The sequence below is a fragment of the Arthrobotrys flagrans genome (genome assembly GCF_004000055.1).
Source record: "Arthrobotrys flagrans strain CBS H-5679 chromosome Unknown unitig_15, whole genome shotgun sequence".
In the NCBI taxonomy this organism is placed as follows: Eukaryota; Fungi; Ascomycota; class Orbiliomycetes; order Orbiliales; family Orbiliaceae; genus Arthrobotrys; species Arthrobotrys flagrans.
Genome location: NW_027137545.1, coordinates 4,994,346 through 5,008,994, shown reverse-complemented (window position 1 = coordinate 5,008,994; position 14,649 = coordinate 4,994,346). Strand labels below are relative to the sequence as shown.

The 14,649-nt window shown below is 46.1% G+C and overlaps 5 protein-coding genes across 5 annotated transcripts; 1 reads left to right on the top strand and 4 right to left on the bottom strand.

The window, feature by feature from the left end:
• Positions 1-66: 66 nt before the first annotated feature.
• DFL_001368 (uncharacterized protein) lies at positions 67-543 on the bottom strand (the record flags this gene model as incomplete). The annotated part of the gene is made up of 1 exon (XM_067629978.1): positions 67-543. The coding sequence occupies one exon, from the start codon at positions 541-543 to the stop codon at positions 67-69; it is 477 nt and encodes a 158-aa protein (XP_067495946.1).
• A 458-nt stretch (positions 544-1,001) lies between these two features.
• DFL_001367 (uncharacterized protein) lies at positions 1,002-3,893 on the top strand (the record flags this gene model as incomplete). Its single annotated transcript, XM_067629977.1, has 3 exons — positions 1,002-1,121; positions 1,200-3,042; positions 3,100-3,893. 3 exons carry the CDS (start codon positions 1,002-1,004, stop codon positions 3,891-3,893), a joined length of 2,757 nt encoding a protein of 918 aa, XP_067495945.1.
• A 434-nt stretch (positions 3,894-4,327) lies between these two features.
• Positions 4,328-7,580, bottom strand: DFL_001366 (uncharacterized protein; the record flags this gene model as incomplete). The annotated part of the gene is made up of 5 exons (XM_067629976.1): positions 4,328-5,586; positions 5,645-5,934; positions 5,988-6,947; positions 7,015-7,092; positions 7,351-7,580. 5 exons carry the CDS (start codon positions 7,578-7,580, stop codon positions 4,328-4,330), a joined length of 2,817 nt encoding a protein of 938 aa, XP_067495944.1.
• Positions 7,581-10,906: 3,326 nt separating this feature from the next.
• DFL_001365 (uncharacterized protein) lies at positions 10,907-11,644 on the bottom strand (the record flags this gene model as incomplete). The annotated part of the gene is made up of 1 exon (XM_067629975.1): positions 10,907-11,644. The coding sequence occupies one exon, from the start codon at positions 11,642-11,644 to the stop codon at positions 10,907-10,909; it is 738 nt and encodes a 245-aa protein (XP_067495943.1).
• Positions 11,645-12,997: 1,353 nt separating this feature from the next.
• Positions 12,998-14,190, bottom strand: DFL_001364 (uncharacterized protein; the record flags this gene model as incomplete). Its single annotated transcript, XM_067629974.1, has 3 exons — positions 12,998-13,949; positions 14,049-14,097; positions 14,160-14,190. 3 exons carry the CDS (start codon positions 14,188-14,190, stop codon positions 12,998-13,000), a joined length of 1,032 nt encoding a protein of 343 aa, XP_067495942.1.
• Positions 14,191-14,649: the final 459 nt, after the last annotated feature.

The following is a 14,649-nucleotide window of genomic DNA, read 5'->3' as shown; positions in this document are numbered from 1 at the left end:
GCACAGGGTTCAGATACGATAATCCGTACATATCTGCAATGTGTCGAGATGTGTGATGGTGATGCTTCAGACGGTATGCTTGGAACGTTTCCTCGCATTCGTCTTTGCCAGACGAGCATGGTTTTCATTGGCTTCGTCCCAGAATTTGACCTGGGCTTCCAACGAGACGTCGAGTTCGAGTGATATGAGCTTCAACTGCCATGCATCGTGGTAGAGCTCCAACTCTCCCCTGGCTTTGACGGTAGAATGTAGTCGTGGCATGTCTTTGCCTGTCATACTGTCTCTCCAGGCGACAGCATTTATGCATTGGCCGCTGCCGTCGTCAATACTGAAGGAAATCTTCTTCTCATGCTCGTCGATGGAAGTGACAGTCCCCACAATTGATATCCAACGAACGGGATGGCCATTGAGGAAGTACGTAGATTCTGATGCAAACGATAGGCTCAGTGACACCAGAGAAGCCGTGATATCGCAGATGTATAGCTTCATCCATGACTTGTAAGTTGGAGACTTGTTGACATCGCGGCGGCGGGGTGTGTCCATTTTGATTCTGATTTTGATAAAGGGTCTTTTACCCCTTCCTTTCATTTTCCCTCGAATCCACCAACCCCTTTCACGTAGTAGCCTTTCGCGTAGCTTGCAAACTAAGAAAGGGACCTAGTCTAGACCGTCGCCAACTTAAGCTTCCTCTGAAGCATTAGCTAAGCTCGTGCTGTGCCTTTGGTGTGCTGTTGGTGGAGCAGTTCCGGCGTTTCTTTTGGCGCTAGTTTGGGTTGGAAGTTGCTGGTTGTTTGCTGGGGAGGCTTTATATTGCTGCCCAAGCCCGTTCTCATCGCAAATCTCTTCGGTCGTTCCCCGACGCTACTCCAAAACCACCAACCTCCATCGAATCGTGCCCCTAAAACCGACACCTGCCGACGACACTGCTGGCCTCCTCCCGCGGCCCAGAGTCTATAAGCATCTATATATATATACAAGGTACATACCTTCCGACGACAGTTATGACGGAAGATAAGGCTGCGGCTGCAAAGGGTGCCAGCCAGCTTATGCAAGATGCCCTTTCCAACGGGAAAGGCGAAATGCCTATCGCATGCGAGCGATGTCGGCGACGGAAGCAGAAGGTATCAACTACAATGCCATCTTCAATTAGTCTAATTGAATGTCTTGTCTTCTAACTCTTATTTGATATCAAATTACAGTGCGACCGGAAACTGCCTTCGTGCTCCAACTGCTCTAAATCTGGCCACCAATGCAATGTTCCCGACGTAACGGACCGTCGTCGAGCTGCTGGCGCTCAATCGGCCCGTCTTCCTAAGGGCTATATCGAACAACTTGAGGCACAGGTCCGATTCCTAGAGAGTAATATTCAAGAGAAACTTTCGTCCCTCCGAGAACAGCACGGCACACCCGAATCCCAACCATCTAAGCGTCTTAAACTCGACGACGGTGCATCATCATGGCAGGACCGATACATGCAAGGCCGGATGGAACTCGACGGGGAGGAAAACCTTCTTATGTTGTCCGCTACTGCTTCTATGACCCATGCTTCATCTGTCAACTCTCAGATGGAACTCCCGGCTCCGGCGATCCACCACGATGTTTCCACCCTTCCGACAATGTCCATATTATCCCTAAGCAACATCGGCGACTCGAATGAATCAGGACCTTTCACTTTCTCAAAGGTACTGAGTAGCATTATCCGCAGTGACGGCCGTAATCCTGCTCTCTCTACCCGGGTAAACCCATTCTTCACCGACCTTGCAGATGCCATCCCTCACGTCCTCCCGGATATGGCGAGCCAACTATCCGGATCAACGGGTAGGAGACACATGGACAAGTACTTCCGAATGGTGCAGTTTCGATATCGAGTACTCGACCGTAAGGATATCGAAGAATACTATGAAGGATGGGTAAATCGGCAATCCAAGCAAATGACGCGTGCCGAGAGCGTGTCTAGTGCCCGCTCTGCCCTCCAGGAGGATAATAATCCAGGGTCATCGGCGACTAGCCAAGCGGGCGGTTCCGCTCATGCGGTTACAAGCGACGGTTCTGGCTCCTCACATCCGGATTCTCCCATTAAGAACTTCATCATATACATGGTTCTCGCAATCGGGATTACCCTCGACGAAGACTCGGCTTCCCATTCCGCCTTCTTTTCCAACCATTTCCTCTTTGCCGCTATTAGGCATTTCGAAGCTGTCCTTGAAGGATCTGAAGGCTCCAATGTTGGCACCGACGATCCGATCGATACTATCAGAGCCCTTCTTCTGCTCGCAATCTATAGTCTCTATAGTCCATCCGCTGGTCCGACATGGCATTTTATAGGTCTTGCCATCAGGAAGGCAATCTGTTTAGGATATCATATGGATATGGTACAGGGCGAAGATGGTGGCCCGGTTGACGAACGCGTACAAGAGGAACGACGCTGGGTATTCTGGACAGCCTATGTGCTCGATAGGTGTATCTGTCAGGCCCTAGACCGCCCTTTCAGCATTCAGGATACCGATGTGACCGCCAAGTTACCGACTCTTTCTAAAGAGAACCCGCTCGACGTCTTCGCCCTCCACTTCATCCGCTACAATCTTATCCGAACCGATTTCATGACCCACCCGACAAAGAACTTTACATACCACCAAACCAACCTCCTCTCCTGGCGACAATCATTCCCCGTGTTCCCAGCATCGATAGATCAGGTTCTACGGGATACCATTAGAGACTACTTTGATGGTTTGTATTATGGGGCATTGTTGCTTCTCATCAAACCCAATGAAAAATACCGACCTGTCGAGTCTAGTCCACATACGCCAAGTAATGGACTTAATTTAACCAACAGCTCTATGCAAACCTCACAAGAACATCGGAAGCTATCACATATTGCCTTCGCATCAATCTACGTTCTACGTAGCGCTGCTAAGAGAGTCGAACTGAGCAGCTTTATAAGTTGGTTGATTGGCTACAGGGTATTTAAGGCGGGATTGGTGTTTCTGAGAAGCGTGTTAATCTTGAGTTCCTTCAGAAGAAGATATTGCACCGTCGAGCAAGGTATGTCTAATGTGGTCTTACTGAGACGGGAATTACAACATGTTAACGAATATATAGTATCATCTGACCTTGGCTCTGCGATGGACGTCCTCACCGCCGTCGGCAGCAAATTCGACGATCTAAAACGCTACCGTGGAGTTTTCCGCATTCTCAAACGCGGGTTTGAGAAGTTCCTCGAGGCAGAGAAAATGGGTACAAGACCCCCACAGTTCTCAACCAGCGATATCGACTTCTCTGTCGTAAACATTGGAACCCTCAAAAGCCTATTAGAGGAAGTCGTCGAAATGCTATGCGAGATGAGTAGTATTCCACCAGCACCACCTTCCAATGCTGGAAGCGAGAGGGAGCGTTCCAACAGTGGCCTAGTATGGAATAACACCGGAAACAACGACATGGGCAACAACGGCATGAGAGTATCAGTCAGCAAACCCTTCGGAAACGGAGCCCTCATGACGCCGCCATTAACAACACCGACGGCACCCGGCGGATCCGCCGGAAGGGACGGAATAAGAAGTGGTAGTGCACCTGCTGCTACCCCAGGTGCCGCAAATACTTACCCGCACCATAACGGGGCGAATACAAACCGTTCACCGAAGGGGAATGTTAATGGTAATAACGGCTCCCAGCCAAATATCATGGGGATGACAGATCCTACGGCGGTGAGTGTGAAATGGGGTAATGGTACTGCGGATATGGGCGGGATGGCCGGTGGATCTGCGTGGAATAGCGGGATGATGGGGATGGGGATGAGAGGTATGCCTGGCGGGTATACAGCCCCTAGCGCGGAGATGGATATGGCGGATAAAGACTTGTATGAGATTCTGTTTGGAGGTGGTGGAGGCGGAGTCTAAACATGATACCATGATGAATTCTAAAGACGTTTTTTTTTTTTTTTTTTTTGAATATATGTTAATGCCGTTTTGAGTACTTGTTTGGGAGGGTCTTTCTTTCTTGGGGTTTTTGATTAGAAAAATGCTTAAAGCATACATAGTTAACTTGTAATTGCAATTTTTGGATATCAATATTTGGCGTTCTTTTTGTTTTGAAGAGCAGGTGAATGCATGATGCAGTTTAACGTTGACATCTTAACTCGATCCTTATTAGTAATGAATTTAATGCTTTTATCGACCTCGTACAAAAGAAGCAGAGAATTTAGAAGTATCATCGAGATCATTAGGGGCGTATATATAAACTACTAACACTCTATCATACAATCACCTTCATACAAAAAATCCAAGACCACCAATATAAATAAAAACATCCAAAGCTAGCTTAACTACGGTGATCAAGAACCAGGATAAAACATAGGCCAATTACTCCACATCGCCCCCCAAAAGTCATCAGCAACAGGATCCATAAAATCAAACCCGATACTCTGCGGCAGGGCCACTTGCTGATCATCCGATCCCCCCATTATCGGCTGCATCGCTGGAATATTAATACCCTGTCCCGTCCCACTCGTTCCAGGACTTCCATAATCCCCCATAGCACCATTGCCCGGTCCCCTAGTCCTATCAGAATCGAATTTCCTTTTTAATGATTGAAATGCCGTGGTTGGTGATGTCCACCCTTTTGTTAATGGAGTACCACCTGGTGTTGTGACGCTAATACTTGTACTTCGAGTTCTGGCACTACCGGCGGCGCCGGTTGTTATGATACTGCCGTTTGGGGTCCCGGTTGTGGTTGTGGTGACGATGCTCCCGCCCACGCTACCGCTTACGGCTATTCCGTTGCCGACCATGCTACCTGGTGTAGCGCTGACGGCATCTTTAACTGCCTCTTCTATCTCTTCTTCTCGTCTTACCATGGCAAGATACCATTCCTTCATTGTTCCAAACATCCACATTCCGAAGTCGTATAGGTCTGGCGGAACGATTTCTTCAACTCCGTTGGCTCTATACCTTTCTCTATCTTCATCTCGAATGGGTATTGAAGGTCGATGAAGTATTTTACATATCTCTACCATTCGGTCAAGGTATATTTCCATCTTAACAGCCGCACGAACAACAGAGGTATCCCAGCCGTCGACATTAGATGGCGAGGGAATAAGTGCTATACCCGGTCGTGGTTCGGCTTCAGGCGTAGGACTACGGCTGGGTACCTCCTCATGAGGATTATACATTTTCCGCATAAACTGTCGTTTCTGCTTTTGTGCTGCTTCGGCGACCATAGCTGGATGTGGATTTAAAGTTGTAAATTGTTTACTCGAGTACTGGATTATTGTTTTCTCTTTAATACTGCATAGATCAACGGGCTCTGAGCCGCCTAACGCGAGTTTCGAAAGGACGACGAGGGCGTAGGAGATGCGCATCCAGCAGGGGGCGGTCATTTTGCGGTAACAACTGGGTTCACAGCTGGTAATGCAGTCGAGGTACTTTTTGGTGTAGGAAAGACATTCGGAGAGGATGTTGATTCGTTCGGCGGTATATTCTAGGGAGGCGGTTGGAGCGTAGGATGATGTGGAGGGGGGGGGAGGGGTCATGTGTAGGCCGATTTCGTGGAGGTAGATTCCCATTACGAAAATAGCGGGGTATATTGAATCGACTATTCATGGTGTTAGCGGGGGAGCTTGAGGCGGAGTGAGGAAGGGGCTCGAACATACAAGCCGGGTTACGGGGGTCAAGGAATTGGAAATCTTGCTCGATAATCTTCAGTTGAGATTGGAAAGCTTTCAAGCTCATTTGAATCCTCAATATATCCTGCTTTCCGGCTATTTCAGGCTCAAGATACCGAAAAGTTTCGCAGACATCTTCTTGGAACTTTTGTAACCGGAGCATCATGACCATATATTTATCCGACTCAAACTCTGGGCTATCCACAAATGACTGTTGGCATCTCCCCATGTAATTCGAGAAGTGAAGAGGTATCCTCTTGCGGAAGTCGATAGATATCCTATCGTAGTTTAGTTAAAGATCATAACGGCCGACCAATGGAAGGACACCTACGAACTAGAAATCCACCAACATCCCAATAACGCCCTCCTGATCTCTTTGCTCCTAAATTCCTGCTCTTCTAACTTGGCCGGGCTTTTTACAACTTCTGATCCAGCCTCAGAGAACATCGGGCTTGGAACATTGCCTTCATTCCCTACAACCCCTGTTGGCGTTTTCACTTTGTCTGGTTTCCGGTCATATCCCAAGTCCGTTACTAAGCTGATGAATATATGCACCATTTGCAAGAATATCTGCGTCCTCGGCGAGAAGTGACATTGAAACCATGACAAGTATATCAACCCAGCCTGTAGCAGTTCTAAGCTCTTCTCGCCGTTCACAAATATCTTCTCGCTGAATACCCTCCGGAAGTCCCTATCTAGGACCATCTGTACCCTTTTCTCGATCCCCGACGCAGTACACAGTATTGCCATCAGCAACACCGGTTTCTCCCTTCGTAAAGTCGCAGGAGTAGTTCCAGGTGGTATGACGTAAAACGGGAAATGTGCGGACATCTCTGTGAAAAGCGAGAAGTATTGTTCGGCTTGTGCTTCGCTGACTAAATTTCGACCAATAACATCCTCCGTCGGCACTTTGATCGACGGTGGCGGCATTATAAAATTGAAACTACTGCAGTTGACTTTCTCCTGTCGTCGCTCTATTTCCTCCTCCCTTTCTCTTTGTTCCTTCCGCCGAAGTTGGAATTCGTCGTCCTTCGCTTTGATAGCACCGAGGCAGGCGCCCACATTGAAGTCCGGCATGGTATTGTCGTTGACAAGACTAGCGATGGCATTTTTATCGCCATTTTGGTTATACGAACGGGATAAAGAAGGTGCGAGATTTGCAAGCCCAATAGCAGCTTGTTCTTGGTCTGAGAGATTTGACGAGGAGCTATTATTATTAGATGATATCGATTGAGCGCCGGTGAGTAGTGCGACTAAGCCGTCAAGCTTCTTCTCCATTTCGGCTACTCTTCTATAACGATACATATATGTTAGTGTGCCGTCTTATTATTGTGAGGGATCGACATGGGTATACGCACGCCTTGGAGGTGCCTTTCCCCCTCACCGGCCTGGGGGTGGGTTCTTCGACGATGCATTTCTTGTTATCTCGTTGACACCTAACGTTTGATTCTCTGATTAGTTTTCTAATACTGAAAGTGCATGTATATTTGGCATGTATATTATCGCAAAGCTTGCAGAGCATCTTGTGTATATCAAATAGAAGGACAAGATATGCATGGGCAGCAAGCGTGACAAATATAGTTCAGCTGTAGACGTCTACAAGGAAAACCAAAAAGTGCGGATATCATTGTGAAATTATACCGAAATTGGGTTGCTAGACCATATTAAGAAGAACTCTAGACTAAAATACGTACTTGACACAAACGCCACTAACGGTCCCCGGCCGACAAGCTATCTTCTTTGTCTTACAGTTGGTGCAAGCACGAGCTTTGGTATTTCTCGGCCCAGTGTTGGGAATTACAGCCGGTGGCGGCGAGCGAGGTTGCGCAGAGGAGCTCGAGCTGGAGCCTGTGGAATTATTATTGTGTTGGGGATGGTATGAGTGAATTGGCGGCAAAGCCGTTGCGGATGACCCGGAGTTCATCATTCCAGTTTACTCTATTTCGAAGGTTGGCCAAAGAAGGTGTTTCGGCGAATAAAGACGCTTACACGCCCCGAAAGAATGCTAGTTCCGAGTGGATACGGCCGAGGCAGCGATAAGCAGAGAGGTTTGACTTTTGGCAAGCAGGTCAGGGTGGGAAACTGCAAGCAATGTCGGCGTGCAAGGGGTCAGATGCAGGACCAGAGCTGGATCCGAGATCGTAAGAGGAGTGGGTGAGAAAGGAGAGCAAAATGACCTCCGTTCGGACCGAGGGACATAAAAAAAGTTAACCCGCTGGCCTTAGGCTCAGCCTCTCGCTGTTGGTTAAAATGTCGAATTTGAGTCTCAAAAAGGACTAACTACTGTCGTCCGGAAAGGCGGGTGGAGGTTGGGTATATTATTTCGAAGAGCTATCGACGGATCTCGAGAACAAAGAGGATATCTTGAGGAATAAGTCGATGCATCGCGATTCAGACATCATTTCCCAAATATGCTGACAAAGCCACTTCTGGAAAAGGTGAGAATCCCGCCAGTTCTCCGGATTCCGTATTCGCATTGCCCACTTTCCCACCGGTTGTTCGGTAATCAATTAGACTCCGCCCTTAAATCCCACGGTCTTATTGGCCACGCGGGGTCAGCGGACCCATGCAATTCCGGAATCCGTTGTTCTCCGACGGCTTGGCTGCCAATAATGTGCATGCTTAGAAATCTGCGACTGGGGAATTGCGTGGCTTCGATGCCAGCCTTAAAATTCTTGTTCGGGGTTACGTGCAAGCGACAATGTAGCATTTTATATATTGACATCTGCCGGCGGCTGCATTCTCGTATCCATTGGATATATAGATAGAATTGGAGGTTTGCATTTGTGCACTAACGTTATCCTCGGGGGTAAAATGATTGTCAGCTTCAAACATTGAGTCTTGATATCGAGGTTCGTCACCAGCACACGCCTTTGGCCTCCCACCTCCAGCTGGAATGTCAAAGAAACTGCTTACCATCTGCTAGGTGAATACCATCTATATTTAACAGCCATCGGGGTATACAATCGCCGTTGCCCCTCGGCATTGTAATCCTCCCTTACCGTTGGCCCCAATCCTAACAATTGCTCATAGAGTTGAGGTTTAATGGCAGCTATCAAGCGTTCCAGTTGAAACAACACAACCAAGGAAAGAAAGCCTCGCCCGACCTTGAAATCACCACTATGCTCAGCCAAGCAAGAAAACAAATTGGGCCTTGAACTGTGGGGTTATTTGACTCCGTCGACGTATCCGTCCCGAGGATTTCGACAGTTCAAAGTGGGTCTCAATGTTTCTAGTGCCTGTTTCTCCACCAATTACCAATGTCTTCCCCGCTAGAGCTAGCATCAGCTAGTCAGGTCAAAAATAAAAAATACGCAAGTGGGTGTCACCCTGGATTCATATGGCTGAATAATTATTGGATGGTTTGATGCCCTAGTATTCTGCCTTCAAGAAGTATCTTAAATTTTCCTCCTGAACAATTGTTCGCCCCGGATGGTCTAACACCCTGGAGATTTTTCGAAAGCAAGCACCATTAGGAACGTAATAACATCTCGATAGGAGCCCAATAGCTAGTTTATTCGATGCCCTACAATATAATGGTATGTACATAGCCTTCAGCTAACCTGCCAAGGAAATATAGCTTGAATTTTTAATATATTCCAGCGAACGTAACCTTTTTGTATTTTTCTAGAAAGATGAGCCAACGATTCGGCAACTTGCTGTTTCGCAATATCAATTTCGCTCTACATATGTATATATATATCCGATTCTTCTAGTATACTCGACCAAAGGATCATGATGTCAGATCTGAGTTTCAGTTACTTACCATATTTGAACTTCTTCATAAATACGTAGCGTAATAATATACGTGCTTCATTCCCGGCACACTCTACATCTAGAATTTTATTACAGTAGCCTCTTGTTTGCGCGTAGAATTTCCTTATCGAAACGTTGCCTTAGGGAACTCCGAAGGTGCGACTACATCTTTCTGTTATTTAGGAAATGGAGAGGATATGCCAATGCATTCGGATATTGATCCGGATATATTTTTCACTAAAGGATATTCATGTGATACCCCATCTCAAGCATTAAAGCTTGCCGTAACTGAAATCCGGAATTCGTTTTCTAAAGCTCGTATTCTCGTATCCCAGGAGCCCTTAGGACTACTAGGTGGGGAAACTTTTGCATTATACAAGTATGCTCCAGCTTGTATTCGTACCCATATATGGAACTCCGGCGGCCCCAGTGAATGACTTTTAGGCCCTTGGAATGATTTCACCATAGGATAGTTCCCAGAGTTTAGTGCTTGTGAAGCTCGAAAAGATTATGCTACTAGGGGAGATCGATACAGACGATCCTGAACCACACAACTAGAACGAATGATTGACTATAGGGCCCCAGTGCCAAAGGCATCATACGATCTATCGGTATCGAGCTAATCAACGTCAAATTTAAGTAATAGCGTGATCGCATTCGCAGTTTTGGCCCGTATCACGCGATTTTAATCCAGTTCGATCGCTGGACGGATGTCAAGAAGCAAGGTTCAAGTTCACCCGAAATTTCTTTTCTTTTGAAAATGTAAGCCGCATGGACTATTCGAAGCCTACAAGAATTCAGCATCGGTTCTAGAATTCGAAGCCTACCAGTCTTCTAACTTCTGAGCCGTGGTCCGGCCCGCCCCCGTTCACTAGCCCAAAAGGCTTCTCCCGTGACCAGGAAATCGAATACCTCCACATATGGCTCGACGCTAGCCGAAATAGTCGCCCCTCTCTACTGCACGCAGCCCTAAGGTGGATTTTCCTTGAAGCAGTAGTTGATCCCCGAACACGATTTAGAGTCTTGGATTCAATGATACGGAGGGGTTATTTACGGTCTAATGGCTAACAAGCCGTGGATTGCTGGACGGATTCAATATTTGTAAGGTTGTGGCATGGATCTTTAGGCGCTGTTTTCTATTTGTTAACGAGAGAGAACGGGGCTTAGAACCCAGGTCTATCAAATTCCTATAGGATCCTAGTGTAGCACTACATCGACTAGGGCTTATATGGGGGAGAATTAAGAACAAAAGCGCTATGAGCTTGGATCAAAAGCTTGTCCATAGTGTTTAATTTCCCGAAGCCCCATGGGGTTTCCTTCAATAGGCCGATTCTCTGTAACCCTGTCATTAGAATGTACAAGGGTGGTCCTGGGTAGGAGGATTTTGCTTTCCCTAAATTCAAATTTCAGGCGCGGCCGCGCGGCAGGCTATAGATATATATAAATAGGTAAAGGCAGTCCCTTCCACAAACCAATGTACCTCGGACCCGTAGCTTATTCTAAATCAGGATAGTGAAGAAATATCGTTATATCAGTCTCCGAATCAACAACTGCTTTACCATCCGGATCGGGGGCACAATTATACACAATATGATAAGAACACTTCGGCATAACTTGATCCTCTTCAAGTTCTGGCCTTGTCAACAACCTATTCCCACCAAAAAACTCAAATCCCAATGCTTCCCCGACCAAAACCCTCCGATTTCCCTTCGCCATACTAGACTGACTCCTTCGCGCAAGCTGATGGCTTGATCCTCCCGGATACCGCGTAACAAGATTGATCTTACACTCAGAAAGCATAGTATCCTCCGCATTCGGGATGAGAACAGGATCATTCAGATACTCCTTAAACCTCTCCGTATCCGCCAATATAGCGGGATCATCTGGTTTCGGCGCTTTATCGACATTATATTCCCCAAGTTGTAGCCAAGATCCTGTTCCCCAATCTATTCGCTTAACCGTACCTCTTAGATATCTTGAATGCCCTACAATGGCAGAGTGGATCAAGAATGGTGCCTTTTTAGGCGGTACTGGTGCGATGAGCCCCAGATCCAACTCTTTATGGGTTGCGATATATTCGGCATCAGGGAAGTGCGGTTGCACGTAACGTTGCTTGAATTTGTTGAAAAGCTTGGTTTTCCATGCTTTACAGACTAAGATGAGAGTTGTATATTGTGATTTTTCGGCTTCATCTAGGATGAGGTATTGGATTTCACGGGGTATGAAGATCATATTGCTTGAAGATAGGATCTTGGCAAATCGATGACAGATATTTTAACTTCAAAGATTAATGAAATTAACATTAGACGACTAGGTCGATGCAGCGTTGAGAGAAATTGTAGAACGTTAAAATTGAACTTTGAAACTTCTGATCCAACAGTCGTGCGAACAAAAAATATTAATATATGTGACGTGGCTATTCCTTCCGCTGGTTATATTCAGAGGCACACATGAGCACCTTATCGTCCCCATGGTGGGTCCTAAATCCAGGTTCTAAGTTAGATTGTTGTAAAATGTGGGTTCAAATCCATATGCCAAGCCACGCGCGGACATCAGTTCTGCGTGGAATTTGTGTCCAGAGTTTGCGACGTTTTAGCTAAAGCGCTTGAGCTAGCGATAACCGGGTCTCGCCGATGCAATCACGAGGTGCCTTATCTTTGTTTTTATTGTGTAATGGGTTGTGACTTTTCCTCCCCCGTGGGCCCCCCAAAAACTTATTAAGGGTGTTAATCTTCTACTCGGAGACTTTTATCGAGTTTTATGGGTATCAAGGCGAATAGAAATTGTGAGATATTTGAAATTGGTGTAGTTATATAAGTATAATACTTGGATACATCGAAAGGTATTGTGAAGAACCGACATACGAGATCGGATCTTATTTACGCGGATGTAAATCCTTGAAACCAGTATATTTTCTATTACTATTCTCTACCAAGGTATAAATTACCCGAGACTTGATAAATTCCGAGATTCTTTAAATTTAACGGCTGGGAGGTTAGTTGTCCTTATTCATTTGACATATTCGTAGGATCGAGATCTTGAGTTTGATTTATACACTATTTATAAATTCAAATGGAAAGGATACGATTTAACCTAATATTATATTATGGGAGAAATGTTAGAATAATTATTTCCACGGCTGCGAGATTGAGAAGTTGTCACAGTGGGTTGCATTGTTGGAATTCGGGCTTACAGTCTTGGCAGTGAATTGAATTCGTGAAGCGGAGCCTCGCCAATGCTGCGGCTCCACGCATTACAATAACTACCGCCTATACTAGCCTCTAGTTTATAAATTTACTATTCTGGGTACCATATAAAGTAATGCCATGTCGAGCCGCCATACATAGACGGCGAAATCCCCCAAAAGTTTTACTGGAGCGGCAGCCCACTCGCCCTCAAGTACCTCGACACCTGGCTACTCAGTACACGCGACCTAAACACAGACCGGAAACTCCTCATATGGCGCCGGCTCGAGAGACGAGTTGGACTTCCACAGTGGTTGCATTTATTGCAAAATATGATTGAGCTGGGTCTTATAAGAAAAGCCTAAGCTTCTGGGGTTATATATACAAACATAGAACAGTCTTAAAATCCGATATCACCCTGAGTGTGGAACCTCTGTTGCCTCAAGACACCAATAGGCTGCGGCCTTGTCGGCTTTATTCTACACACCCTCCCCCCCTTAAAATAACAATTTTGTGATGCAAAGTCAATATACTCCAATAACGTAAACCTCGGCACTGAAGCCCCTGTTAACCAAAACCGTAAATCTTCACCCAAACGACTCGGATCGACAGGTGAGTCAACGCCATTCAGTAGCCAGGGAACCAAGGCCCTTCTAAGCTTTGATAGTTTCGCAAGACCCCGATACGTATCTGATGCAGCAGAAGAAGGTATGCGATAAGCCGAAGTTCCGTAGTCAACTCGTAAATCCTGTGTATTCGGGAATATCTTGCAGATTTCTTCATAGGCGGCATGGAAATTGCAGGTTTGTGTATCCTGAACGAACCAGACTTCTGTGACTGAGGGGTATGTTGCTAAGGTTATATATTTCATCGGCTCAATATACCCCACCACGGAATTCATCAAATTGGCTTCGATCTTAACGTTCTTCAAAGTTTTCGTCGTTGGATAGAAGAGAATGCAAGGATATGGCATTGCCTTGACGGAGAAGTCAAAGTAAGGATTTGCCATACCGGATATAGAAAGATACTCAACATTTGGCGGACATTTGGCGCTACCGCCACCCATGAATTCCTGATGTACCATTAATTGTGAAAGGGGTTGCTGGAAACCTTTGTATTGTGGGGACGTATTGAAAACTAATATAAGGCTTCTCAGATTATCGTAACATGGATATTCGGATATAGCCCTGAAGACCGAGAGAAACACCACTGCCTGAGCCTCGGAGGTGGCAGTTAAGAAGATCTTTAGATCGTTGACGTTTGGAAGAAATCGAAGAGCTCGACAGGAAGATTGGAGTAGGACGAGGACAGAGCTTAAGGGCATATCGGCCACATCTCCTATAGTAACCTTTCTGTAGAGTTTACGGCCTATGGTTAGTGAATACTCGTATACTCCAAGGTGAAATAAGAAAGAGATACATTTGTGGTATAAGTGTAAGATCCTGACATACCGAACGCTATGAACTATATCTCTAAGATTTCCTTCCTCGAATGCGGCTGCTGTTTCCAACGAGAACTTAACTGCACGAAACAAGCGTGGCAGCGCCACTCTACGAAGATACCTTGAACATCTTGATATCGATTGTAGATCATTATAGTCGAGATAGCTACAGATTGATAGCCAAATTTCAGGTGGGCAATCTGCCATTGAAAAATATTGATGGCGTCAGGCAATCTTATATTTTTCTCCCAGCAATTCAGTGCAGCAAAGAGCTTTCAGGCTTGGCCACGGAATCAATCAATTAGATGTAAGACTGGAAACGAGACCAGACTGGGCGTCAACACTTTGATTTGTCTGGCTACGAGACCAGACTGGAGTTGCTTTTGGAAAAGATGAGTGCTGTGTCCAATTACCCACTGGCGTGCTGTATAACTTTGAACTAGAAGACAATTTAAAGGCAATTGTATCTATTCAGCTCCAACGCAATCTTGGAAAGATATATGTTTGCCGACAAGGCGAAGGTCCCTCCTTTGCTTTTATAGACCTTAATTGTCTTTTGTTGGATCCTGTGAATGGCAAGGCTGACCGTGTTGCGTGTTGGCCTAGCGCCC